At 45.1% G+C, this 27,262-nt stretch overlaps 1 protein-coding gene across 19 annotated transcripts in view; it reads left to right on the top strand.

The window, feature by feature from the left end:
• Positions 1 to 27,262, top strand: part of FBRSL1 (fibrosin like 1) — a 508,705-nt gene that overhangs the window by 411,496 nt on the left and 69,947 nt on the right. For 14 of the 19 annotated variants that reach the window (XM_027652110.1, XM_027652123.1, XM_027652114.1 and 11 more), the window contains one exon: positions 1,272 to 1,325. The exons of the other annotated variants lie outside the window; for them this stretch is intronic. In XM_027652110.1, coding sequence (XP_027507911.1) covers positions 1,272 to 1,325 — 54 coding nt within the window. The remainder of the gene's footprint in view (positions 1 to 1,271; positions 1,326 to 27,262) is intronic. 19 annotated transcript variants of the gene reach the window in all.

The following is a 27,262-nucleotide window of genomic DNA, read 5'->3' as shown; positions in this document are numbered from 1 at the left end:
CTGCTGTTGTTCTGGTTCTCTTGATGGTGAGACTGAAATGCTATTACAGGATGCCTTGGCCACCCAGTTCAGCCTAGATGAGTGGCTTCTTTATTAGCTGTGGTCACCACATGGATAAAACTGTGTCCAGTGCCATTAGAGTTGGTATGGTAGGAGTACATGCACGGGTGACCTGATCAAATGGTTTGGTAGTTAAACAACAGGGCTGATTTTAGCACCATGTGCATTCTTAGATGTGTGATGTACAAAATGTCGCTTTTTGAGGTTGTGCACGCACCTGTCTCATGGGCTCAGTTGCTCTACTCCTCATATGTAGCAAGGTGTGTAAGGTGCATGTGAGATGCTGAAAGGATATTCGTTTATCCAGGGTTTACAGATGTATTTAATATTTTTTCTCAAGGACCATCCTGACAGTTTTTGTGGCTGAACTGAATTGTAAAGCCAGGAGCAGAAGTCATGCTGGAATATTCTTTGGTTTGCTTTTGAGGTCCAAGCCACACTGTAACCCAACTGTGCAAACCTACAGGTTAAACCATTTTTACGCTCAGGCAGGGAGATATAATTGAACCTCTAGTGCAGATGAAGGGTTTTGTTAGGTGATGCCCATGCTGGATGTGAGAGGCGTGACCACACCTGTGTTTGGGAGCTGTCTGGTGTGTTCCTTGTGTGGAGCACTCAGAGTACAGGAGCCTCAGCTTCTGCCCATTTTCATGGCACAGGCCGGCCTCTCCTGCTGCTGGGTCAGATAACCCCAGCAGTAACTACAGTAACATTGCTTCCATGGAAAAGTAATGTTTGGAAAGTATGTTCTTGTCTTTTCAGTTGTCTTTAATACAGTGTAGCAACCAAAAAGCAAACGGGACCACAGAACCCCGAGAAGTCTGCTCCGTAGTTTGCCTTCCGCTGGTTAAAACCAGCACCTTCACAGAGCCTACAGAGAACAGTGCAACAGTGGATTTAACTTCCATGTGCTTAAGGAACTTGCTCAGAGCAACTGTGGCTCTACTCCCCTTCCCTGTGCCCTCAGCAGTGTGGAGACAGATGGGCAGGGCTGGGAGCAAAGCACTGGCCCAGACTAGAAGAATTTTCTCACAGTGGGTTGTGTCAGTCTGTTGTAGCCTGTTTGTGACCAGTCACAGGTTCTGTCAGCGAACCAGCCTGGCCTCCAAAAGCACTGTTTGCACGTAACATGTTGCTCCAGCACGGCTGCCATTTGAGAAGTTTCTAATATTTATGTTTGATATGAATGAAACTTTTTGTTTTGTCTGTAGACCGCAACGGAACTGGAGCTGACTCGTATCAGGAGTGCCTTGATAACAAGCAAGGTATGAGATCAAGTCTCTCCAACATGGGCACTTGGGACTGATTTAGCTTGATTTCTTGCAGCTGAATTGGTTGCTGTCTGTCTCTCTCACTCTGTCTCCCCTTTTTATTTCCCCCACCACCACCACTGTCTCCAAGCCAATTCACTGTTAACAGTTCCATGTCAGCTAACCTGTTAGCTCAGGGTCTCATTGCACATTTGTCATAAGGCTTCTTGTTTCTAGCACCCCAAACCCTCAGTTATTAAGGGAGGAAGTGGGAAGATTGTAAAACGAAAGTAACACGTGCACTTGCTTGCACCTGTCTTCTTCCTCGAGGTTTAGTTGCACAGCCAAGCAGAAAAACATTAAAGTTAAGGGAAGGCACGTGCTAGGCTGGGTTACCTTAACACCAGACATCCTGTGGTAATTTGTGTTCTGATGTGCTGCCTCAGATTTGTCCAGCCTGCTCTCTTTTCCCGTGGTAAAGTTGGTAAGAGCTGGAAAAGTCTCTTGTGACTCGTAAGAGAGTGATGATGGTGAAGGAGGAACCTGTTATCCATTTAATGTAAACCTGGAGAGAAGAGTCACATCAGTAAAAATGAAAATTGTAAGAAGTGTCTCAGAAACAGGACCCCAAAGCAAAATCATTTTTTCTGTGTTTAGAAAAAGGGTTTGGTGTATTGTGTTCTCTTCAGATGTCCTCTCTGAGAACTGCACTCAGAAGTGCCACTCCATCGGCGTAGCCGTGTAGTGAGTGTTCAACCTTCTGGTAATCAGGGAGAATAAGTACCCTTCAGCCCAGAATATCACTCATTATAAACCACAACAAAGAGATAAGAGGAAATGCTTATCCTAACCAGGTTATAGGCATCAGTTACAGGTCACCTGTTACCCTGCTGTTGACCCAGATCTGTGACAGTAGCTGGAACGATCCTTTCCTGAAATTCTGACCATTCTTGCGTAGTTTTCTAAAGTAGGACCAAGGAACACAAAAAACCTGTCCCGATTTTGGTGCTTGGTTGGAGTTAATTTTCCACTGGTGTCTTCGCTTGCAGTATCCATCAATCAGTGTTACATGTGCTTCAAGTCAAAGCTGCCATGAAGTGCATCTCCCTTGCTGTTGTTGGGCTCGGGGTGGGGTTATTTGGGGGGGGTTGGGTTTTTCTGCTTGTTTTGTTTCCCTCCTCCAAAGTACGTTGTTTCTTTGGTGGCCTTTATGCTCATCTTTTTTCACTATTTTTCTCTACTGATTGTAGTAAATACCTAATAATTGCTAAGCTTTCATTTCAGAAGTTACAACTGGAAGACTAATGTCGAAGAACTGTAATCAATAATGGCTTATTCTTTTTTATTAGATTAAGTTTAAAAGTCTTGTAGACCAATGTAATTCAGGATGCTCCTTTGATAGATAATTTGCTCTTAGGGAGAACAGTTTTTTCCAGTAACATTTTTCTTGTTGGCTGAGGGAGGTTGATCCACTTGTCATTTTGTAGAAAGCAATCGAGTTTCAGATTAAAAAAAAAAAAAAAACCAGCATTCTCATTTTTGGAAATTAATTGCAGTCACTTTGATGTGCCAGTTACCCTGATTTATCTGACGGGTGGTATTAAATGGCATTATATCCATTGCTTTCATCTGTGTGTCCATACTCTGGATTTTTCTTGTAGTGTGGTTTTTGGTAGGTTTCTTTGGCTTTGTTGTTAGCACGTGAACAAGCTGTATCCTTATAAGCACTTTCAATCCAGTATGAATTGGATCTGGTTTGGGTGATCTACCATATCCATGCTGCATCATCATGTTTAAAGCAACAACCTTGAAGAATGCAGAGGTTTAAAGGTGAAAGTGTACAATAGTATACAATAGTAACTTGTAGTCAGACTCTTACTGGCACATTACATTCTGTGAGCAGGTGGTAGGGTTGAATCTACCATTTGCAACGATTTGCAGAATATAAAATACATAGCTGACAGTGGACCCATAATTCTGCTTGTTTCTGTTATGTTCAAAACAAAACACCACCAAAGGCTGGAAGTAGCAGTGGCTTTTTAAAAGTATTAAATCTTCAAGCTATGTGAAGTGCAATTTCCATGGCTTCTCTTTATAGCAGCATGCTTGTCTCCTAGAAATTATGCTATAATGAGGTTTGGTTTATATATTTTACCCCTCTCCTCATTAAAGTGCTATCTCTCAGAAGAAGCGCTTTGTGTTTTGAAATACTGCGCGGTTAAAATGAAGGCAGGTTTATAAGGATTTAATGTACTTGGGAGCCAAGGTTTTGCAGCTTTATGGCAAAGATGTTTTAACAAAGGGCTTTATGGTAAGGGTGTGCTGTATTTTAGTCAGGCAGTCGCTCAAGGGAAAATTTTCAGTGTGAGCACATCACAGCAGCAGGGAGAAATTCAGAGGGAAACAGGCCCCCAAGATCCAGTCGCCAGCTTGGCTGATACTGAGTCTTAATTCTGTGTGGATTCAAGACCTGATTTCTTTTTTTTTTTTTTTTCTTTTTTTGCCTCTTCACTCAGGGAAGACAAAGCCACCACAAGCAGGCCATTCAGGTTTCCCATTTTTGTGCTCAAAGGCAGAGTGTAGGGGAGTGTGTTGGGGACAGCCACAGGTGGGATTATTACACCCTCTCAGAATGGACCCTGCTTGCTTTTTCAGCCTTTTAACTCCAATATTCGTTATTAAAATCATACCCTAAGAGCAAGACTTTGAGTGTTTGTGGTTTGGAAGTAAAGAGGGCAGGAATTGGGAGCAGTTGCCCATCCACCACAGCAGAGGATGTGTCCTGGATCTGCCTGTTCCTCTGGGATACACTTAATACCCCATGGTTTCCTGAGAGCCAGGGGGTTCTGCCATGAAAAACAGGTATAAAATTACTGCCAGGCACAGTTGTCTCTGGAGCTTCTCAGTAGGAACTCACTGTTATTATAAATAAAACAATGCTGGTTTAAAGGTTTAGGCAATGAAAAGCACTTAACTGGGGCCCTGGTGGCAGCCAGGAGATGTAACCTCTCATCCTTGGAACAGTGAGTAGAGAAATGGTCCTGCAAGCTGATTCCAAGTATTAAGTGTTATCATTTGTAGTGCCTTCTCTTATCCATAGAAAAATGTGTTTTACTTTGCTTCAGCAGCCTTTCCTGCATCTCCATGACCTCGGGTGGGCTGATAATGGCTATTTTACCCTACTGGGCTCCAGCTTTCCAAGCAGAGCTCCAGGTTCCTGCTGGAGGAGCCCAATACCTTTCACTTCTCCAGTTTCCTCGCAGAGTATCGTGGTCCAGTGTTACTTCCCCACAGATGGATTAGCTGATACTTTTCCAAGATGAACTTGGTTTTATCTTTCTGATGGCACTATTGACTCTTTTTATTTCTCTTCTGATTCTTTACACCACTTCCTGATTTCAGTATTGCTGATTGATTTTGTTAGCTCACCCCAAGAGGGAGGACAAGTGCAATTTGCAGCTGCTTTTGGGAACAGGGATGAAGGGTGGGAAGCCTTGGCTGTGATGGAAATGTGGCTGCAGTCGAGGCAATGGCATCTCTGTCCTGAGGTGATGGAGGAACACCCTGGGTGGTGCAGTCCCAGTCTGTGTCATCTCCTATTAGTCTTGATGCAACCAATGACCTTGTTTGTGTGAGCACATTAAGCACAACATTAATATCTAATTTGACTACTTTGGATTCAGACAGGCTGTAATCAATCACCTGGGCTCTTCTGACAGCGAGTATGGCTGGATGGGGTGAGGAGAAAGAATAAAAAGCCTGCTTGGGCCAAAGCTAGGAAACTGGAAAACTGCTGGTGAGCCCGTGTAGCTGATGTAACTGTAGCAGTGGGTGGAAACGGGTTCTTCACTGGAAAGAAAAGCTGCAGAAGTGAGAAATGTGTGGTCTTCATAGAGGTCTGCTCAACCTTCTTCCTGCCTGTTAAATACTGGCACGGGAAGCAAGACCACCACGATACAGAGGCATCTTTTAGAAGATGTTTTGGGAGAAATTCTAACCTATTCCAGTTTTTGGATCCCTTTTGAGCCCTGGCAGGATTAGTTTCAGGATGGCAAAGATGAATTATGAGGCAGATAAATAAAAATGGCACACTGGCATGGCTGGATTGAAGAGTGTGGTCAGAACAGTTCTGTCACTGAAGATGTTATTTCCATTAAATGTTTTGAGATTTAATATTGGTTTCAGTGAAATTACCCTTGAAAACAGATTTCCTCCAAACCTTTATTTTTATATATTTGTTTTGGAACTATTTTAGGAGGCAGAAAAATGAAACTTCAGCTTCAAACAGTTTTTATGTTTTGAAATTGGCTTTTTTCACTGTATGAACAATTTTTAAAATATTATTATTATTTGTATTTCAGTCATGCCTGTGCACTCTAGTTATGGGCTAAACGTCATTTTGCCAACCACAACGCAGACTGGGGGGGATCAGTTTCTGCCTGAAAACGCTTTGGGTTTGTGTTTCTGATGGGCTGTGTTGATTGCCAGTGCAAAAAAACCCAACAACGTTCTCATTTTACAATATGTTGGCTGCCTTTTTGTTTAAAGAATTATAAATAAATCAGCAGATTTTCCACAAAAACACATATGCTTTCTTCCTGATGAGCACGATGACGCACCAAGAATCCTTGCAAGAGGCCTTGAATCTCCTTCAAGTAGAGGATAGTGCTGAGGTTGAAATTGAAATTTCAAATAACTCTCTTCATTAAAAAAGGTGCTGGTGGGGCCTTGTTAGCAGAAGAATTGCCATTTTCTGACTAATTTTTTTTTTTTTTTTGCCAGCATGGGAACAAAGAAAGAAAGGAGCAGGCAGAATAAAAGCCTGTGTGAGTCTATGTACAGAGGCTGCAGCTCTCTGGACTGGTAATGGTATCTGGAAAGGGTCCAGGCTGTTGTAAATATGAACTTTTGTCAATATTCCCCAAGCTTCTTTGGACTCTAGGGTGGGCTTTATTAGCTGAAGGTCACACCATTGTGCTGTCTCCCTCTCCTGAGACCTCTGATACCTTCCTGAAAGGACAGCCCATTATCCCTGGGCTTAGAAGCCAGCTTTCTCTTCAGTGGCACTGAAGCTGATAAGCTTAAGAGGCGTATTTCATCCCCCCACTGCTGCTTTCAGGAAACAAACAGTGTTTATGGTCCCTGATTAATTCCAGTTGAACAAAAAAATAAAATAGGAGGCATGTGTGTGTGCACACGTGCACACAGACACGGAGGTGACTTGTTTTTGAGGCCGGCCTTGTTGCGTAAGGTCAACTCACGGCGCCGGCCACGGCCGGCAGTGTCTGTGCTGGTGCTTTGTTTTGCCTGGGTGGTGTGTCCAGAGATGGATTTAGTAACACAAGAGGATCCTGGGCTGCAATCGGTGCGAGGAGAAAGGGGTGGAAAGGGGGGACGGGGTAGCAGCAGCCTGAGCATCAAGGTTGGGATTGATTTGTGGCAATTAAGCGTTAAGGTCTGCGAGAGCAGGACCACCCGCTGGGAGAGTGGCTTTCCATCACCTGCGGAAGATGAATGGCCCAAGGAGAGGGAAGGGCAGGGATTTTGTACTCAGCTACCTGAAAAGAATCGTAAAACCACCCGAATCTCGCTTCAGGATCTTGCAACCCTGTTTATCACAGCTAAATCCCTTTGCTGGGAATTGTATGCAACAGAGTTGGAAGATAAAAATGCTACTACTGCTTTGTTTTCTCCATTGTTGTATTTGGCTTGAAATTTGTCAGGAGGAGTTTTGCTGACTTTCTTGTTAGTCCTCTTTCAGTGGGAATGTGTTCCGTTCACGGGTCCCAGTTTCTTGGGGTTATTTTTTTCCCCCCTCTGCTGAGATTCAGAGTATTGAGTTAAAAACAATGAATAACACATTGTCCCTCTCTACACTCCTGCAGCTCTGTAAAGCACCCAGGTGGCACATCCCAGTGCCTGGGGCACCCAGGGGAGGAGACCCTTGCTGTGTGCCCCTCTCCAGCGTGCCCTTGGTGGGCAAAACACCTCGTCTGCCCGTGCACCTTGAGTTCTCAAGTGGAAAATGAGAGTTCTGGCAGTGGACACAGTCCTGTTTGGATGAGCATGTAGGTCCAGCCCAAGTTAGGTCTTCTGGTCACAACCCCAGTTAGGTTGCAGATCAGCTAATTAATGTGTGTTGCATCAAATCTTTGTTTCACTTCCCACATGGGCTGTGTTTAAACCACTTGGTACTGAGGTTACAGCTGTCTTCATTTCCCTTGCCAGAACAGAGATAGAACAATATTAAATATAATTTTACTAAACTTTTCACTTTTTTACCAGTGAGGACCATATTTAAAGATGGATTTTGGTCCTATGGCTCCAGCTCTAATGTAAACAGGGTCTAATGGGAAAGACTGTAAAATAATAGCACTATCTTTGGAGAAAAAGAAATTTCCATAACACATTTCAAACTGGAATACATCTGAAGGTTTGTCTGGCCAAACACAACTAGCATTTCTGATTTAAAATGTCTCTCGTAGCACGAAGTGGGAGTGGTGGGTCTCCAGTAGTATTTTTTCACAGATAAACTACACAAACCTTTGTGAATTGGGGGCACCTAATTTTGGTTTGTGGATTGGGTTTAACTTGTCATTCTTCACACTGAATACAGTTAAGTTTTAGATGAGTACCTCCTTAAATATCCCACAGACTCCTTTTTAAGGGGAAAGTAGATTTGAGGGAGAAAATTACTTTGAAATCCTAGGAAAAGGTTCTGAAGCTGCAGATGTGGTTCTTTCTCCCGATGGGTTAACATGGTGGAAAGATTCTTATCAGTCCAGTTGTGCACCACAGGCTGCAGTAGCTTGAACCCCAAGTTTTGTGATAAGTGAAGTGTTAACATGTGCTTGGCAGGGCGAGCTCCTAATTTCCCTTAAAATGGAGGGGGCAGTAATGATCTCATTGGACAAGATGTCTTTGGGCTACTGCCCACTGTTAGGTATGTCCTAGACAGGATTTATTGACTTGGTGTGGGCAGATTATTTCCATTTCCCTCCCTGAATCTGGCCTGCAGTAGCTGTTAGTAAAAGAGCTTTCCACCTCCTGTATCGCAGGAAGCGTTTTAGCTCTTGTTGAAATATGAATCTCCCTTCCTTTATTAAAATTAAGAACCACTTTCTCACATGGCAGAGTGATAATAAAGACTGAAATTGGATCTATAACTTCATGAAAAGAAAGAGAATTTTTTTTAAGACAAATCATGCATGGTAATACCTTCATTGTTCTCTCGCTGTGTTCTTTGTATTGCCTAACTCCCTGCGAACAAAGAACCCATAACCGGGATTGTAAAAATAATCCAGGCATTTAAGTCAAAACTCAAAAGGCCCTTGGGAATCTCATGCAAAGGTGTGCCCTTGAAACGGTGGTTTATGAATTGTCTGAACAGGTTTGAACATCCTGACCCTGAGGAAATCTCTGGGAATTGTGCTGCTGACTTCAGCGGGGTCAGGACTCCGCACTCGGCGCTTTGTGCCCGCTGTGGGCATTGAGCAGAGCCGTCTTTCAGCCTTTCAGAAACTCTGACTCCCTCCTCTCGAGCAGGCGGGAGATTTTCTACTTGGTTGCACTTGTGAATTCTAGTTAAGGGAATTGCTTTTGGTCCCTCCATCTTTGTCACTTACTTAAACAAACATGCAAACTGGAAACATGCTCGAGCTCGCGCAGCGAGTGCCTCCTCGAGATCTCCTGTTACTGATCTAGAACTTAAACTATTTGGGAAAGTGGCTTTAAGGGGAGGTTCAGTCATGCTTATTGGGCAGAGAGAAGGGAAGTTTTATTCCTTGTTGCCATTCAGATGTCTGGACCCAGCTAGCTTGAAGTGTGGAGGTTTGGTCTCTGAGCTTGCAGACAGATCAGTGGGAGGTTGTAAATTGAAGCAATGAGTGTTTCTTCATCAGTCTATTGGGGTTTGAAAGTACAGGTTTATCCAGGGTCACATTCACTGAGAAAGGAAGATATTTAAATGAACAGTGAGGGAATGAGTCTGAAACTTAAATGCAGACTCAACTAACCAGGGCCTTCCAAAACCCACCTGAACATGGATGTTAGCCCTGTTGAGGAGGACACTGGGCTACATGAACCCCTGTCTGCAGTGGCTCTGGTTGGATGTCTCATCCTTGCCCAGGGTATTGGAGAAAACCACTGGTTTGTCTGGCTCTGATTATTGTGAACATGGACATTATCTTCCTCTATCATGTCACAGTCCAGGGACAGGAGGGGGGGAGTTACCAGAGTTGTAGTGAATTCCCCTGTCCTTAGTCTTCCACATTCATGGTGCAGTGGTCACTGACATCATCTGTTGTTTAAGAACTGCTGTGGATGGAGCAAGCTCTGTATATAATGAAAAACAAAAACCAAAGAAACCATAATCCCAAAAAACACGATCCAGGGCTCCAAGAAAATTGGCACACTTCGGTTACCACCTCGTAGTTCTCCATCAAGAGAAAAAGTTAAGGAAAAATTACTAGAAAAAACCTTCTAAGCTTTCAGCAACAGTATCCCACAGACTCTTGTTGATCCAAAGTAACCCCATGAAGCTCAACAAACTGATTTCTAGCAGACTTGGTTTTAGTTAATGCAAGTAGAAATTAGATTTAAAATGTGGGCTGTGTGTCATTCGTGTAACTATCAGTAGTTGGAAGGGGGAGTTGGAAAGCTACGTCCAGGGTACAGCATGAAAGCTTATTTAGGCTTCTCTGCTGCTCAGGGGATCGCAGAAATGTTGCAGTGGCTGAAAGATTGGCTGTAACTTTTCCATGTTTAGCTGCAATGGAATGTGCAAAACCTTAAAAATTTCTTGAAAGTACCTGGAGAGGCCCAGCCATTCTGTCAGCAGGAGTATGTGTTGAAAGCTGCTCAAGAGAGGCACATTTCTTAGAATAGTTTGCAAAAAGTAACACTCACAACCCAGTAGAGACAATTAGAGAACATTAGAAGTAAACAGGTTACTTTTCCCCAAGTTCTTCTTGCCCAAAAAAGAAGCCTAGTTGTTCCTCAGCTGTAGCTGTGTCTTGAAGGCTTTCCTTAATGAGCCATCTCCTGTCCAGTATGGAAAGAAAAACAAAAGAGTTCGAGACTTTCCTTTGTCTCCATGAGATTTTAATCTGTTTCATTCATTCCTAATCATCTTGTAGGATTATAAAAGCAAAACCCCGTTAAATCGTGGTTCTTACTTCTTTCTCTCCCAAACACCATCGTTTGTTCTTTTATCGTGTTGCATTTCTTTATCCCCGAATCAGCTGCCTTTTTATTTTTTTCCCTGTCACAAAAGTCGGGCAGGGAGGGGGTGAGGGGAGCTGCTGCCTTTGATTCGCTCTGCACACAAGTGTTCCTTGGCCTTTCATACCCAGGAGTGGATGCGGCTCTTCAACAAATTGGACCTACTTGTTTGCTGGCCTAGGCCATCTTGTTATCCAGCCAGCTGTGTTTTGATCTTGGAGGGCCATTTGAAGATTAAATTGAGACATCTTTTGTTACTATTAAGTGCGGTAATTAAATCAGCTCAGTGTTATTTAAGTGTGGAAAATGTCGCTTTGCTGGCCCATGGGTGTCTGAAGTTGCCATTAGACAGCTGTGTTGCTTCCAGTGCTAATGATGAAGAGGTAGGAGAAAAGAGCCAAGTGCTCTCTAAATAATTTTCAACTCTTTCTGGGTTCTGCTGGATCCCCTCCCCACCTCTTTGTGTGACGTTTCTCCCCCATCTCTCCTCAATTCATGAAGAAAGAGGTTTTTTGAGAGGGAACTTGAGCTTTTTCGTGTGAAGGGCTGGCAGAGAGTGCCCAGTCCTGAGCAGAGGAGTGGCATGATGTGGATGAAATGTTCTCTGGATAGGCAGCTGCTGCTGCCCCATTCTGAGTTTGCAAGTTGTTGGCTCTGTGAACAACAAAGGAGGCTGACCTAGCAGGATGGATGCAATAAATGAGCAAAGTTGACTGCTTACCCCTCTTCCTCTGTGGGGGAGAGTCTGCCAGTCAAGTCAAGCACAGGCAAGTGCATTCGTTCCCATGAGGGTCATTGTAATACAATTTGCTGGTGAAGACTGGCCTGGCTGTGAAGTGGTGGCACCTGGGAGAGGTGAACTCTGGCTGAGGCCAGGGCTGGTATCATTCAGAGGTCACCTGGGGCTCACTGGGGTGAGCCAGTTGCCCTTCCCTGTCCCCCTTTGCCTCCTGCTTGCTGAGCAGAGTGCTTTGAGAGAAGTGGCTGGAAGTGATGATTGGCAGCAGGGAGCAGGGCAGACAGACCCGGGAAGAGGAGGCGAGATCCTCAGTGGGAGAGGAAGTTCTTGGGAGGTCGCGTTCGTTTTAATGCTGGGTTAAGTTGTGCAGCAGTATTGGTTCATTGCTACTGGCAGCACTGATCACTTGAGCGTTGACTTACCCTTCCCACTGTGCCCTTTAGAACCCTGTCTTACCTCCCATTTGCAGCTGAACATAACTGCTTGCTGCTCCTGTGGCTCCCGCAATGACATTGGGCAGCTCTCAGTGCTGGGCAGGGGAGCAGCAGGCAGGGTCACCCACACCCATCCCGGTTCCGCGCTGTGCTCCCTCCCCAGGACCACGCTCCAGCCTTCCTTCGGAGCTCCCTGTTAGCCCGTCCTCCCGGATGCTCCCGGCTCTCAGCTCCCATCCCCAGTAATTGCCCGGCAACATTTATTTGCATTGCTTTGTACGCTGCTGCCTTTTATGGAGGGGGAAGTGTATTTGCACTTCGCGAGTGTTTTCGAGCTGTGGCAAGGGCAGAAGTATGGCAGATGGGTGGGGATGAGAGAATCAGGAGCATGATGAATCTGTTTTTCTTACCTTGTTTAAAATTGCCTGTTAAAATTCAGCAGCCGCACCTCCGATCAGCCTAATGGTGTCTGCCATGTTGCGAATACACAGTCATTAGTTGGTCCAATTCATGCATGCTGAGGTAGGAGGGTGATGTGAATGCAAAGGAGCTGGAGAGAATGGGAGCTGGGGGGGCAGAGGAAGGAGGGGGAGAAGCTTGGTAATACAGTGACAATGAAACATACGGTAGTCACACTGGAAAACTTTCTCCTTCATTAGCAGGGATCTGTTGAGTTTCTGCTCACATTAGGGTAATTAACACAAGTACAGATTGTTGAACATCTGTGCAGTTTAACTATATGGCCGGTTCCCAGGCTTTAAACAGGGCTGTGAGGAGCCAAATGCAAAGCAGTATGAAAAGCCCACACACTATTCATTTTACTGAAATTAGCATTTCTGGATGAAAGCTGATGTTGCACGTCGGCTATAAATTTTCTCTGGTCTATTGCCAGGTTGGCTAATGATCTGAGGTTAGTGTTTGTTAAAAAAATTTTAAAATTTGTTACTTTTAATATTCTGGAGGGGAAGTTTCTCTCTCGCTCTTCTTTTCCTAAAAGGCAAAACAAAAAGCAAGCAAAACAAAGCATATGGGTATATTATATCTAATGTGCTTCTAATCTTTTTTCCAGTACAAGCCCAGGAAGGAATTGCTGGTTCAGCCTCCATCAGGGGCTGTTGGCTTGGTGGAACCACCGAGGCTTTTTAGTATTTCTGACCGAACTGGGGTTTTAATTTTCTAGCCTTGTAAATGCCTGGGAGGCTCTGCCCAGGGTGTGCTGTGTAAATAGAATGCAGAATTCTGTCTGCAGGATGGAGGCTACACAGATATTGCTCCTCCACACATCACCATCCCTGAACTCTGGCTGTGTGCACGGGGCTGCTACTGCAGAGGTGGAGCCGTATTTATGGAGAGCCTCCTGTGCTGGTTGTCCCAGAGGAGTGCTGTGTTGCTGCAGCATCTTGAAGGTTCTTCCTTGCTCCTTTTTACCTTTCCAGCTGAGAGCACCTGGGCCAGGAGGCTTCACAGGCTCTTGAGTGTCACCTCAGCAGCAAGTGGGTCCCCCAGGCCACCATTGCCTCTTACACCTTGGTCCCTCAGAGCCAGTGCTTGCTGGCCAGGGTTTATTCATTCTTTTTCCCTTTGTAGAAAGGCACAGGCCAATTTTTCTTTAAGTGGATGAGTTGTGAAGCCTCCTTTACGTGGGTTCCTGACACTCATCAGTCATGGTCATGTTTCTGATAGTGGATTTTAAACATCTTTTCACTTTGCACCTAGATGTTTTCACATGTGACCATCCACAATTTTCTCTTCTTGTTATGATTCCCCTTGTGACTTTTTTCTAACCATCTTTTGGTGTGGTGCAGTTGTGGATCGACTTGGATGTTCTGGCTGTACTTACACTTAAGCCTTGGAGCAGTATTTTTTTCAGAAGTGAAATTGTGGTGGGATTTTTCCCCAGATTTTTTCCACAAGTGGAATGAAGTGTTCAAGGCCAGGCTGGATGGGGCTTTGAACAACCTGGTCTAGTGAGAGCTGTCCCTGCCCATGGAACTAGATAAGCTTTAAAGTCCCTTCCAACCCAAACCATTCTGTGATTCTGAGTTGCTGTGAGGCAGATAGCCCTTATAGCTGGGACAACAATTAGTGCACCATGTGTGTCAGGAAATTTTGTTTTAATGGAGAAGACTTTCATGTGTGAAGATAAAAAGCCTACCAATGTGCATGAAAAGAATAATCCTCATTAGCACAATTTTGTCCCTGCTGTTTTCACTAAGTAAAAAAATTTTGTTCGTGGTGGAGGTTTTTTAATGTAATCCCTGTGGGCTGATGTGAACAGAGCTGACCTTTGAAACCCTATTTAAATTTTAAAAGGTTTGTATATTTTTTTTGTTTAATTGGGAAAGGAAAAGGCTTGGTGTCTTGGAGGAAATGCAATTCTTGCCAAGAGTGAGTGATTTGATCCTTTAGTTCACCCTCTGCTCCTGCTCTGTAATGGCCCAGAATTTAGCTTGGCATCACTTGAAGTTGTTGGTGAAATTGTTGCTGTTGCACCCACCACCTCCTCAACAGTCTGCTGACAAACATCAGAGCTGTCAGAGCTTCATATTCTTTGGGACCAAAAGACCTTCTGGGACCAAAATGCAGTGTTCAGATTCAGTCCTGCAGACACCTGGGCCTCAGGAGCACCATCCCCATCCCTGTCAGACAGCCCTGGGGATGCACTCTGCTTTGGCAGGGACAGATCTCTTTCTGGGGTGAAGGTGTCTCCACAAGATGGACTTGCTGAATTGTATAAAACTGTGCAAGTTCAGTTAAATATGTGGTTTATTTTTGAAGCACTAAGTTAATTAATCTAGTCCAAAAGGAAATTTGGGCTGGCCTACTTACTCTTGTAACAGTTTTGCAGATAATTATTTGTGTGTGTGTGTGTGCCCATGAGCTTAGTTAGGAAAAGAAATGTTTATTTTCATTAGACTTGTACCCTCTCCATAAAGGATGTCAGAAGGTGGCATGTTATTTGGTAACAACAAGGGACACATTTAGCTCAGAGAGCATCTGTTGCAAGAAGATGACAGAGGGCATTGGCCCTTTCAAAGCAGGGTATGCAGTGAATTGAGCGTTGAGATCTCCTCTGGGATGGTCTTGCCAAAAGGGTCCTGACTCCTTGGTTAAGAAGTACTTGTGTTCAGACTTATCCAGGTTAACACCTGTGCTCCCCAGATTTCTCTGCTTGAATTTTGTTTGATCTCATTCAAGGAACACGCAGCCCTATGCAAAAGAGTCAAGCTCAGAAAAAAAACCCACAACAGTATTCCTGGTAAAAAAATCAGACAAACCTGGATTATTTTCACTACTAGGCGAACCAAAGTCACCTCCTGGAGTATGTGGAACTGACCATGAAATGAAAGGGCTGCTAAATCTGCAGATACACTGCCAAAACTTTCCTTTATTAATGCCCTGCTCTGCCTCAGCCTGCTTCTTAAGAATATTTCACACAGACTGGACTTAAAATGCTTATTCTGTACCTGAGGAGCAGAAAATGGCAATGCATCCTGAGAAGTGGTTTCAGGATTTTGGAAGATAGCAAAACTGTGGCTGGTGAAAGGAGCTGTCAGCCTTCAGTGATGTGGCTGTACAGAGAATGTACTTGCAGTGATTTTTCTGGCAGAGTTTTCCAGTGTGTACACTGTGTCTCTCTCCCTGGCTGGGAGGCTGTAGGGCATGCACTGAGAAACTTGGGGATGTCATTTTGAAGGATTCCCAAAGTTTCTTTGGAGTTTTCAGTTCATCCATCACTTGGCCAACTGCAAACAGCAAGTTCTCTCGTTCTCCTGCTTTGAGCAGGTAGATGTATTTAAATAAATACCTAAAATAAAGTTGGAGAACTTGAGACTGTTGTTTGGGTGGGCTACATATCCTCAGCCACCTCTCAGACCTTTATCAAACCCCAAACTGAGCGTGTCTTGCTAACTCTGCAGTTGTGTGGTTGGAATTATCTCCATTGTGTCGATGGGAACACTGAGGCAGATTAGAAATTACTTGCCCTAGGCCTTCTAATGCTGACAATAGACCACACAGTCCCTCAGCCTCTTTCTGTGCCAAAACCATTCTCTTGTGTCTGCATATGGAAAAAACAGAGTAGATGGAGCGGAGAGTGGTATTTGTTGTGATAACAATGTGTGTTGGGTCCCAGAAGGCCATCGGACAGTGATGGATATATCGCTGGGAAATTAAAATCACCAAGAGAGGCACAGAAGGAAAGGCTGGGGTGGTGGTTGCCAGGCATGTAGGTGGACAGGGGAGCAGGCAGGGAGCTGCAGCATTAGTGGGTCCAGCAGCCCCTGCGCCAGCAGCCCATTTGCATTCCCCTGTCAGGGAGCTGGAAGCTGCCATGGAGCAGTTTATACTCCAGCCTGTGCTAGCCTTGAATTATGCATGACCAATTTATCATGCCCCCAGCTGAAAAACTAATTGTGTCCCTGGGATATATTTACTAGAAATTGTAGTTTGCTGTGCTGGGGTCCCCGGAGTGTCCAGCAGAGCAAACGACTGGGAAGTCGGAGTGTGTTCAGAACAGGACTCCTGGCTCCACTGGAGCCCCTGTGCTGTTGATAGATTTTTCACTTCGATTGACTTTCCGAGGGTTTTCCCCCTCCTTCCTATTTTTCTTACACTGCATTACACTTAATCGGGCTGCAGGAGTCCTTCCAGTAGTCTCCAGTATTAAAAATCACACAATGTGCCTGAAAAAAGGCAGTTTATTTAGGAAATGCCAACCAGGTTGGGGGGAAAGGGGCTTGTTTTTTCTCTGTGTGGTTTTTCTTCTTTTTTTTTTCTTTATAAGCACAGTGTGGCTTCATGTAATGTCTCCAATTACCGTGAACGTCACCTCCCTCTCCAGGTCTAGAGTGATGAGGTTTCCTAATTACTGTCATTTGAGCAAGAGGTTGAGGAGGAGAGGATTTCTTTTCCTCATACAGGGCTTGTGGGGCGGGCTGAAGCTTGCAGATGGTGTTACCACCACGTCTGTGTAAGGAACATGGAATGCTCCAAACAGAGTTTCTCAGTGATGAAATGAAAACTGTCAAACCTGTATCTAGCTGTAAACTCTCTCATAAGATAGAGCTAAGCCATAAAGATCATCAGTGGGGGCGAGGTTTGAAAGGGAAGGAGGTAATTCACTGATAAACTAATCACCAAGTTCAGTCTGTCCTCCCCCACTTGTCACGGAAGGAGGATGTCAAGGAGTTAATCACAATAAAGGAGTCAACAGTAACACGACTCAGAGGCAGAAGAGCCCTCTGGAATCTCTTGTTCCCTTTCTGTTCCCCTCCATGTCTGATCTCATCCAGCTCCGCCTGATGCCATTTGCAGCGAGGAGCCACATCTCCAGGGTCACCAGGAACCGTGCCAGCTCTGTCTGCATGGCTTCACTGCTGGCAGCACAGGCAGGGAAATGGGAAGGCCTGCTCTTCTGGGAGGCTGGGAGACCACAGGCCAGGGCTTAGGAGAAAGGGATTGCTCCTCCTCCACCATTGACAGGAGCCTTTCTCGTGGCCGTGCCTAAACGAGCTGTGTGCTCCATGGTCAGGCTGTGCTCCCCCACTGCACTGATGGGATTTAGTGCATGTCCTCCTGGGAGCTGAGCTGTAGGGAGTGAATTGGGCTGGAGGAAAGGTGCTGGCAGAGGTGCTTTCTTAAATAAGTTTAAGACCTAGGAAGCAGCTTGTGCAAACACTTGTTTGCAGCAAGCGTGTTGCATGGGAAGTTGAAAGAAGTGAAAGTGGTTTTGTGTACTTTCTAAATGTCACAGATTTGGATCAGCTTTTAAACATTGAAAAGCTCCCTACAGCTTGCCTCTTTGTAGTTCCCCAAATTTATATTCATCATCCATTCCCCAGAAAGAGCTGGTGAAAAGATTTTGTTCAGGTGACTACACGTCTTGCTGCAGAAAAAGTAGAGCAGATCTGCTGTGTGATGCAACCATGCTCCTCTTGCTGAAATATGTGATACAACCAGCATAAAAGTAGATCTGAAACTTCTAAAATCATTTCAGAGGGAAGGCATAAACAGGTTTTTCCCTGAATGCAGCCAACCAGAGCAAAACCAAGACTAGGGAGTTCAAGGTTGGCATGGACTGCCAAATCAGGACTACCTGTATCCCCTCAAACCCTGGTGAATGGGAAATAGTCGTGAGTCTGGAGAGAATGTCCCTGCAGATCCAACACAGTGAGGTTGCTTTGCTCCTGTGACGCTGTTGAATCTGCTGATTTCCAGGGAAGAGTGGGCTGCTCATGGAGCTCAGGGGCTCAACGAGTCCACGCAGAGACAAAGGAAATTCTTAAGCTGAGCTGTACAGCATATGTTACAGTCCATTTTTCTGAAGGATGTTGTAGCACTTAAGAAATTACTGTGCTTTTTGAACAGCGGGGAGAACACAAGACAGACAGACTGGAGGATAGGATGGAGACCACTTTAATGTAGCAGCATTGGAAAGAGCAGGGTAGGAGACAATGCGAATGGCAGCATCTTTTGTTATTTTTTTTTAGCTGCAGCAACTGAGTTCTGGATGCTTTTACCCTTTCATCATTCAGAACAAAACACATTAGCGAGTCCAGGTTATGCTCCTTTTGCTGGTGGTTCTTATTAGCTTGTTAATGATCTTGCTAAGGTTTTAAGTGCCTACAAATGTGAGTTCAGGGATAACTCGAGTTCAGGGCAGCCGTCCTTGGCAGGGTGTCCTGATTTCTCCTATGAAAATCTTCCATGTTTTGTTCTCTTCCAGCCCTGTTAACTTGTCATTATAAACTGAGGAAAAAAACCACTGGCACTGTGTTGCCTTATGGATATTGCTCTTCCCTGAACCTGCCTTCAGTGCTCTTTCCAAGGGAGCTTGTCTGTCTGGCAGCTGACAGCTTCTGGGTGGCTCTGGTGGTTTTTCTTCCTCTGTTTTATTATTCAAGCACTTTTGGCTTTGCTGCTTTTTGTCAGTGCGTTCCTGTGCTGTGCTCAAGTTGCCTGAGCTGTTTGGTTTTCTCCCGCTTGCTTTGCTGCTGCTGTGGGGACGAGAAGCTGCAGCTCTGCAGGGTAAGGTCGGGTGCAGAGTAACCCACAAACAAGCCACAGTGGCAGCCCAGAAGATGCAGAAAGGTGGTGAAATTGGGGTAAAATAGAAGTCAGAGGCTGCATGACTGACCCTTCCTTCATTGACTCTCTTAGGTTTTTCTCACCCAAAGCTCCTGTCCTCCATCCATTTCTTCCTCTTTCCCTCCTTTAGCTGGGGTACACTGCAGTGTCAATTTTCCTTTGCTCCTGTGCCTCAGGTTATGTAAATAGAGAAAAACAAGTTTCGATCAGCAAAGAGAGATGGGGTTTATGTGTGATTTTAAGAAGGGGATTTTTTTTTTTATTCATGCTGAAGTGTTGAGGGGAATTACGCTAACACCAGCTACTGCTCAAACACAGTACTTGCTACAGCAGTTTCAGAGTGTGAACATACTCAGAACACTGTTCTGGCTGGGGAGTTTCTGAGGGGGCTGGATTGAGCCCCGTGTCCTGAGCACAAGGTATTTTCGAGTGTTAACATGTCTCTCCCATCATGAATGAGAACTAACAAAAATAGATGGGGGGGAAAGAGGGCAACGCATTTTTCTAATAGTACAACCACAGAAGCATCTCCGGAGATGCGTGCCCATACAGCACCACATCCACATCCCTGGCTTAGGGAGCTGTGGAGGAATTCTGAGGGGGGGCTGGGGAGGGGGGAAGGGAGAGCGGGAGAATAAACCTTTGCCGCTCTAAGAAATCCTGAAAATGTCCATCAGAAACGCAGCGAGGATTCGGAGGCTTGCTGGAAGCGTTCCAGTATCGGAGTCTTTGTCTCCATCCATCACAGGCACTGCAATCTTTGTGCCCCCAGCTTCAAACAAGGGCTTCACGCTGTCCTTGCAATCTGCCTTTATGCAGCGGAGTGTGGAGGCTTCTAATTACGAGGCCGAGCTGCGCGGCGGGTGGGGAGCCGTGCTGCGCCCCACAGCCGCTACCTGATTATCCGTTGCTGAGGTCGTTAGAAGGGTTACTCCTGAGTTTAAGCCCGCTCCGCAAGACCCCTAATTATATGCTGCTCTGCAAGTTGCATTAAAAAGAAATTGTTGAAAAGACAAAGGACAGAATAACATTTCCTCCCTCGTCTTCCCCTCTCCCCCCCCCGCAGCACACACAGACACACTCCCCCACCTCTCCCCGCTGGGCCCAGAGCTACTTCTCACGCTTGAGTTGGTGCAAGCTCTGATAAAGCCATTGAAAGATGCAGCGGGGAGACAGAGCGCTCCCAGGGACAGAGGGAAGCAGAAGAGGAAGCCGAAGTAAAATGACCCCCTCCCAGGTAGATACAACCAGGCGCTGCTTGCTGAAGGAGTTGTCCCACAGAGCAGAATTAGAGAAGAGATTAACCGTCCTTTATTGTTTTGTTTCACTTCCTAGGGAGCAGTGTAATGTGGTTTCTTCCATCGTGAAAAACCTGCTTCATCTGGAGCTCCGGGAAGCCTGAATCACTATAGATAAGACATTCAAAGTGCAGTATCCCTTGCACATGCTGCCAGTTCTCATTTTAATCTCCCCAGACATCAAAAAAATTAAAATGTAAAATTCTAAGCTATGCAGCTGAGTGACGTGAAGGCTGCATTCGCTGCAGTGCAGTTTCCAAATCTGGGACATGCACACATGTGTCCATCCCTGTCAGAGATAACGGGGTTTATGTGTGCTTTCCACGAGCCCATGAAGTGTACCACTGGCAGAGATAGGGAATTGAATGGGTTCTTCATTACCACACGTCTGGACTACTAATGAAACTGAACCCAGGTTGATAACAGGAGCACTGAATATTTCCAGCACTTCTTGGTGCAATGGCAACATTTTCAATTTGCGGTGGAGATTATTACAGGGGTATCTGCAGCACCAAGGGCAGCGTTTTTTTCAAGACTGCTATTTCAAGGGTGGATGTTTTTATTTCTCTTTGCATTCCAGTAGTACCTGAAAGCCTGAGTGACAGACCAGGGCTTCACCACACTGGGTGCTGCACAAACATGGAGGGGAAAAAAGGATTCTGTGCTGCAGACAGGGGTTTTTTGAGATGTGGCTATGGAGTTTTTTCATGGCTTTTGTAGCTGTAGAGAAACTTGTATTTGAACAGAAATTTCAAAGTCAAAATGTCAAGGTTTGAGTCACTTCTGCGCTGGAGTACCTTGCCAACTCTGTCATGTTATGCTCTGCTGTAATCTGGGAGCTTTAAACCTTGCTCAGTCTCTTGAACATCTCGGTTGCAGTGCTCTGTTGTATGCTTCTTATTTCTTACTAGTTTGCCTTCGTTGTATGTGTAGCACTGGATTTGCTGCCCACCCAAGGCACTGACAGCACAGAAACTCCTGCTCCTTCTGTCTAATGTGATTTTCATGTTTTTCCCCTCCCGTGTTTTCATGTATTCAGTTTGTGTCGTGAGGAGGGTACCTGCAGCAATCTTTGGGGCTCTGCTTAGCGTGGCTGAAGAGAGCAGTGATGCAGCCACACTGGCAGCACAACACATTATTCCTGTGCATTTGTTGTCATTCCCTCCAAAGCACTGGCTTGGGCACCAGGGGGGGAGTTGAATCTGCTTCTCTCTTGGTCACCCTGTGCTCACCCATGTTAGTCCCTCCAAAACAAGATCCCAAACCACTGATGGATCACTCTCTCACCTTGTGTGTGTGTTTAATGTGAACTCATAAGCCTCTTTCTCTGGGTAAGGTGAAATAATCCCAAACCTTGAATCCAGTAGCCCCAGTTTTTTTCTGTGCATCAGCTAGATGTACGCATTTGCTTTCTCATGTCCTGCTTTTCACTGCTGCCTCTTGAAAGATGTCTTAGGTGTGGTTACTGTGGGGCATCGTTCCTGGCTACCTACCCAACAGCAGGTTGAAGATGGCCCTTATCCCACTTGCAGTTCTATATGACTTTCATGTTTTGGCAAGATGGCCCAACAAAGATATCAGCTACCTTAAAATCACTGTAGAGAGCAAAATCTTTGTTTCTGATGGCATTTGGAGATCTTCCAGTCATGCCTCATAGTTTCATGGCATCTGTGCCTTAAGATAGTTCAAAATCTCTTTGATTTAAAAGTGTCATCTTGCTTGAGCTGGGGCTGTAACCTTGTCTTGAGCCCAGGTGCAGGAGTGCTGGTGCTTTCCTTGTGCCACACACCCTTCAGGTAGCGAGAGTCCCTCGTTGGCTCTTCGGGTTTTGTTCTGTGATATCTCCCTGCTTGAAAAGGTGCAAAGAACCACCACAGTGTTTTCATGCATGGTTTGGCAGTTACTTCAACCCCAAAGTCCCCAGAGTCTGCAAGTTGAGTCATTTTTCTGCTGGCAGAGTTGTGCAAGAGGTTTGCCTCAGGAGACGGCAGACAGTCTCGAGGCTTTGGTCATGCAGTGTTGAACAGTCTCCAGAGTGAGTGTCCTGCTCATTTTGTCAGTTCAAAGTAAAAGAACTTGAAATCTAGAAGTGGTGAAGATAAAAGTGAATTTGGTTATAACACTTTTCAAACCCCTGGACACAGGCAAGACAATGAAGCACGTTCAGCCCCAGCTCACCCAGCCAGTGTTTGACACCATAACCCATTTCACTGAGCTCATAAACACGGGCATGAGCCACTGCTGCTTTTGGGAGACAGCACTGGGACTTCCACTGGGATATCTGCCAAGGAGGGGTAGAAGGGATGTGACACTGATGTCTCTCTTGAGCCAGGACACTTCAGTGTGATCATTTTCCCTTTCTCAGAGTCAAAACTGTCTAAATTCTTACCTCTTGTCTCAGAAACCTGGCTCTCTGGTTTGGAGGCTGACTAGATACCAACTCAGACAAGCCAGATATGGCTCAAAGACTTCTAGATTGGGAAAGGATGGCTTAGTATTTGTTATATGCTTGTCTTTCCATTGTGTGGAGATTTTTTTGGGTTTCTAAACAAATAAGCACTGGCTGAGATCAGGTATGCATTTGTACTAGTGGAAGTGAACCAGGAGTGCTTTGATAGGGCTGCATTTATTTATTAATTACTTTACTGTTACAAAGACTAGATCTCCTGCTGTAGCCCAGGTAGATCTGAAATATCCACTACAAAACACTACAGTAGCAATGCAAAAGAAGTATGCTTGGGTTTCCATGAGGTGATGATAAAACGTGTGCTGAGCTGAAACAAGCCCTGGCCCTGCAGCTGGTGGTGATACCTGGTGACCTCCCACTGCAGCTTCCCAAACAGTTGTGAATTTCTCTGTTTGCAAAACTCAAGGCAAATCTCTTCCACTCTTGTAAAGCTAAAGAAAACATTTATATTTGAAATAAGGGATGAGCAGGTGGAAGAAAGTGACTTCTTTAGTGCAGGCCCTGAGCTTTACTGAAAGAAAAAGAGTGAAGTCATAGGGTCAGTGATCATGACTCAGAGTCGAAAGGTTATGGGTGAAAAAGAAGTGAAAAAAAAAAAACTGTAACCAGCCCTGTATATGGAAGGTTTTTTCTTTGTTAACATTTCCTCAGTTGGTCTTCCAGAAAGCTGGTGTGGATCAGTTCAGCAGAGGTTAAAACCCAACACCACTGGTGTGTTACGAGAGCAAAGATGTTTGGAAAGCAGCAGAGCGGGTGGCTGGAAGATTAACTCTGCACGGGGACACTTTGGAGAGCCAGAGCCACAATAGCAGTTTCAGTGCCAGCTTTGTCCCCGCTGCCAGAAGGGACTTTGTCAGGGGAGTCCTTTGCCATGGCACTGCTCCCCCAGCTGCTGGAACAATTGCTCAAGACCACTGGCAGTCAGCATGATTAAAGCAGCCTTCAGGCAGCTTTCTTTTACATGGGCAGCTCTCCAGGTCCAGGGATTGGCTCGGCCTGGGAGGATGTAAAAGGAAGTTTGCCATATTGAACCCTTCCGCGCTACATCTCTTCTTCATCTGCCTTTAAGGGTCAGGCCTGGCTCTGTGGTTATCTCTAGTCACCCCAGGTTGCAGTCAATGAAATGCTCCCAGTACCTCTGGGTATTGACTGATGTGACAAGATAGATATTTTTTTTCTTACTACATTAAGGGGTTGTTTAATTGTATTAATTATCTCATTTATTGCCAGACAAACTGGGATTTTAGCTGTATGAATTAATAATACAAACCAGGAGCACCCTTAAAACTTATACCCCTTTCCTTTCTCCCAAGCTGTGCAGCAGCTGTTGGATCACATTTGCAAACCATAAGTAATGTGACTGCTGATAATGGAGTTACCAGTTTTGTGTCAGGATAGAACTGCAGGAACCAAACAAGGCTGCTTGCTCACGCTTCAGTTTTTTCCTTAGGCCAGGTACAGCCTTCCCTTTGCCTTTGTATTTTTACAAAGGAGAGCTAGGAGGTATGTTTACCAAAATGGATTTTTGTCCCAATGGGAATGGCCCTCTTTTGCTTCCCTGCTTTTTATACGTGTGTATGTAAATATATGTAAATGTATACAGGGGCTTGGATTTACCCTCTTCGTCTCCCCCTCCCATGTATAATGTATGTGTTAAACACGTAATCATTAATCAACTTTGTGGGGAGTGGAGACAAGAAGGGCTCTTTGATGATAGATGTATACTTGTGGCTGTGCTTGTATGCCTGTTTATTAGGCAGCACAGTGCTATCAAAAGAAACTCCAGGTCCCCAAGGATAAGAAACAGCATAGGGAACAAATGAAGAGGAAAAAAAATCCAACCCCTCTTACTGTAAAACCCTCTGTCTTCTGCCATCTGTCTCCTTTTTTGGAGTGAAATAAATTGGGGAGAGACCTTTGAATGAGGTGCTTATTTGTAATGCACAGAAACATTTATGTAGAGCAGAAGCAAAGTTGTGGTTAAGGTTGCCTCTGATGGCTGGGAGTGTTGGGGGCAGGATGACATTATTTCTTTTGTCTGTACATGCTGGAAGTGGTTTAGAGAAAAAAAGCCTTCGGGATATCGTGCACAAGCACAACTATTTCTAAGGTTTTAATATCATGTTTGATGTTATGGAAGGCACAAATTAAAGGTGGTCATTGCCCTGAAGTGTTCGTAATAAAGACAGCAAAACACACAGTGGTTCTTTGTGCATACCCAGCTCAGAACATGCTTCAGGCTGCTCTGTGTTGCTGGAGGAGGACTTGGGGCTCTGGATTTACTTGTCTGGAGATTAAGGTAGAGGCACAGGGATCAACTTTGTTGAATTTCTCTTCCCGTGAGATACAGCAGTAAGTCTTGGGACCTGAAAGCTTGGATTGGACATAGAAAACCAGACATTTCCTTGGGAGATCAGTCAGGGAGCTCAGTCAGTCTGGTAGAATTGTGCATATGGTCTTGCACAAAATTGTGTTGTCCAAAATAGCAAAGTTGGAATAGACATGTTCGGGGGGAAGATTAAAAATCCAAAGTTTTTAAGTGTCTTAGATTATTTTTTGCTGCTCTTACTTAGCTTGTGCTCACAGGTGCCTATTTTGAGAAATATCTAGTCAGATATTTTAAATGAGCTTAAAAAGTGACTTTGGTTCATTGGGTATAGAACTGCTGCACCTTTTGCTTTGTGTTCTTGCAGAGCTAGGCAGGAGACCCCAAGGTCTGATTGGAACTGCTGAAGTGCATAGGAAACAGCAGTCCCAGCTCCATGAGCCATCTGCTCTGAGTCCAGCAATCAGTCACCAGCCAGGGTGCAGGGGAAAGGGCTGTGAGTCTGTTAGTGGAGAGCAGCAGCAACAAGACCAGGAGGCAAACGGGAAAGAAAAATTCCATTTTCTGCACTCTGCCCGATGTAGAGAAGCTGATGGATTGGCTGCAGCATGCTGGGTTTGTCAAGGTGTATCTGCTCTTGTTTTAGGAAAGGAAAAAAAAATTAAAATCCCAGGAAGGGTATACCCAGCAAAAGATATATACATTTCCTTTGGACTAACCTAGGCTGTGTTTACAATAAGACAGCAGCTTCATCCACTTTGGCTATTTCTCTTTATTTTCTATTTATTTCCTCCTCCAGTATGCCAGAGTCAGCACTTCCAGATTGTTTTACAGATGAGCTGAAAGCCACAGAAATTCAGAGCCTCATCAGAATTCTCCTAAACCTGACTGTTCAGGTCTGTGGTTTTGGTCTTGGAGGCCTTTCCACCATTTTATTTTTCGCAGAAGGAACAAACAAGGCATTGGTCTAGGAAAGTGCTTGGGCTGCAGTGAGATTAAGCACATCCATCCATGGTGCTGAGCGTTTGATCAAGTGCTTTTCTGAATGCTCTTCCTAGAAAATTGATGTCCCTTCCACTGCTCTTGCTCAGCTAATCGGGAGATGCTGAGGTCTGATCAGAGCCTCCTGTGCATTTTCAAGATAGTGTCTTTGGAGGATCATTACACACATCCCTCTGCAGAGAGTACAAGGAGATTGTCACCAGGAAGGTGTTAGTCACTGTGTATTAACATGCAGGATTATTCTGCCTCTTTCTTCACTGTAAGCTTTTCATCTCCTTACTGAGCAGGCACGGTCACATCAGGGCTAAAGTCACAAAGGTTTCTTATAACACTGCATTTGTGACTCCAAGAAATAAATGCCAGTGAAATGAGCTGGTAGCTGATGTGGGACTTTTGAAGAGAGGCAGGAAAAGGGCAGTGGCTTCAGCCCTTGCCACAAAGAGTCCAAACGGAGAAGACCCAGCACCAAGCCAGGGGAGCCCAGCACTCAGCTCCTGGAGGTGCAGCTGTCCGGAGGGGTGAATGACCTGACAGCTGAGTGGAATTGTTGATGCCTTGGGAAGTGAGCACATAGTTAGCCAAAGAGAGGTGAAGTACAGCTCTTCCAAAAGCATCTCCTGTGCAAAGCTGGTGGTTGAACACACAACAGTGGTGTTCACCCTCCAGCTGGGCAGCTTTTATCTGCCCAGAGCCAGGGCCCTTGGGCAGGTCACATGTGTGGCTGTGCTGGAAACTCCAGTTGGTGGCTGAGCATGGCAAGCATTGGCCAGTGACTCAGAAAATGTCCCCCCCCGAGACATCACCACAAAGGGAGAGGAGCAAAGCCAGATCAGTGGTGTTCTGCACATTCACAGGTCCGTGAGCAAACACAGTAGAGACTTTTAGAACACAGAACCTCTGGCAGACATCTGCCATTCACCCCGAGCAAACAGAACTTCATGGGCAAAATCCTATTGGTGTATATGGAAAATAAACCTGGTAATTGCCCTGCAATTATACCTTATCATAACAACTGCTGTTAGATGGCCTGTCCTGCTGCAGTACACCACCTTCCCAGTACGAGTCACACGTTTACACTTCAGCCTTCCATCCTTCTTGAGGCATGCCAGACTCCAAACGGAGCAGAACCGTGTTTTTGTTGGAAATAGCTGGTTACTGATAGAAGCCAGTTACTGGGAGATGTTTCCTATAGTTTGTGTGTGAGGAAATGGCCTGTTTTTGTGGTCAGCAGTTGGCATGGTATGTATTTGACTGCTTTAATAGTTTTTGCAACCCCACCCAGATACTCACTGTAGTACAAAAGAAATAAATCTGGAATTGCTGCATGGGTGTAGCTGATCACATATTCACCCTATTAGCTTCAGCTGGCTTGTTG

The sequence above is a fragment of the Corapipo altera genome, unplaced genomic scaffold (genome assembly GCF_003945725.1).
Source record: "Corapipo altera isolate COAL_440 unplaced genomic scaffold, ASM394572v1 67, whole genome shotgun sequence".
NCBI lineage: Eukaryota > Metazoa > Chordata > Aves > Passeriformes > Pipridae > Corapipo > Corapipo altera.
The sequence above is the reverse complement of the archived record's forward strand: the minus strand, read 5'-3'. Positions and strand labels throughout refer to the sequence as shown.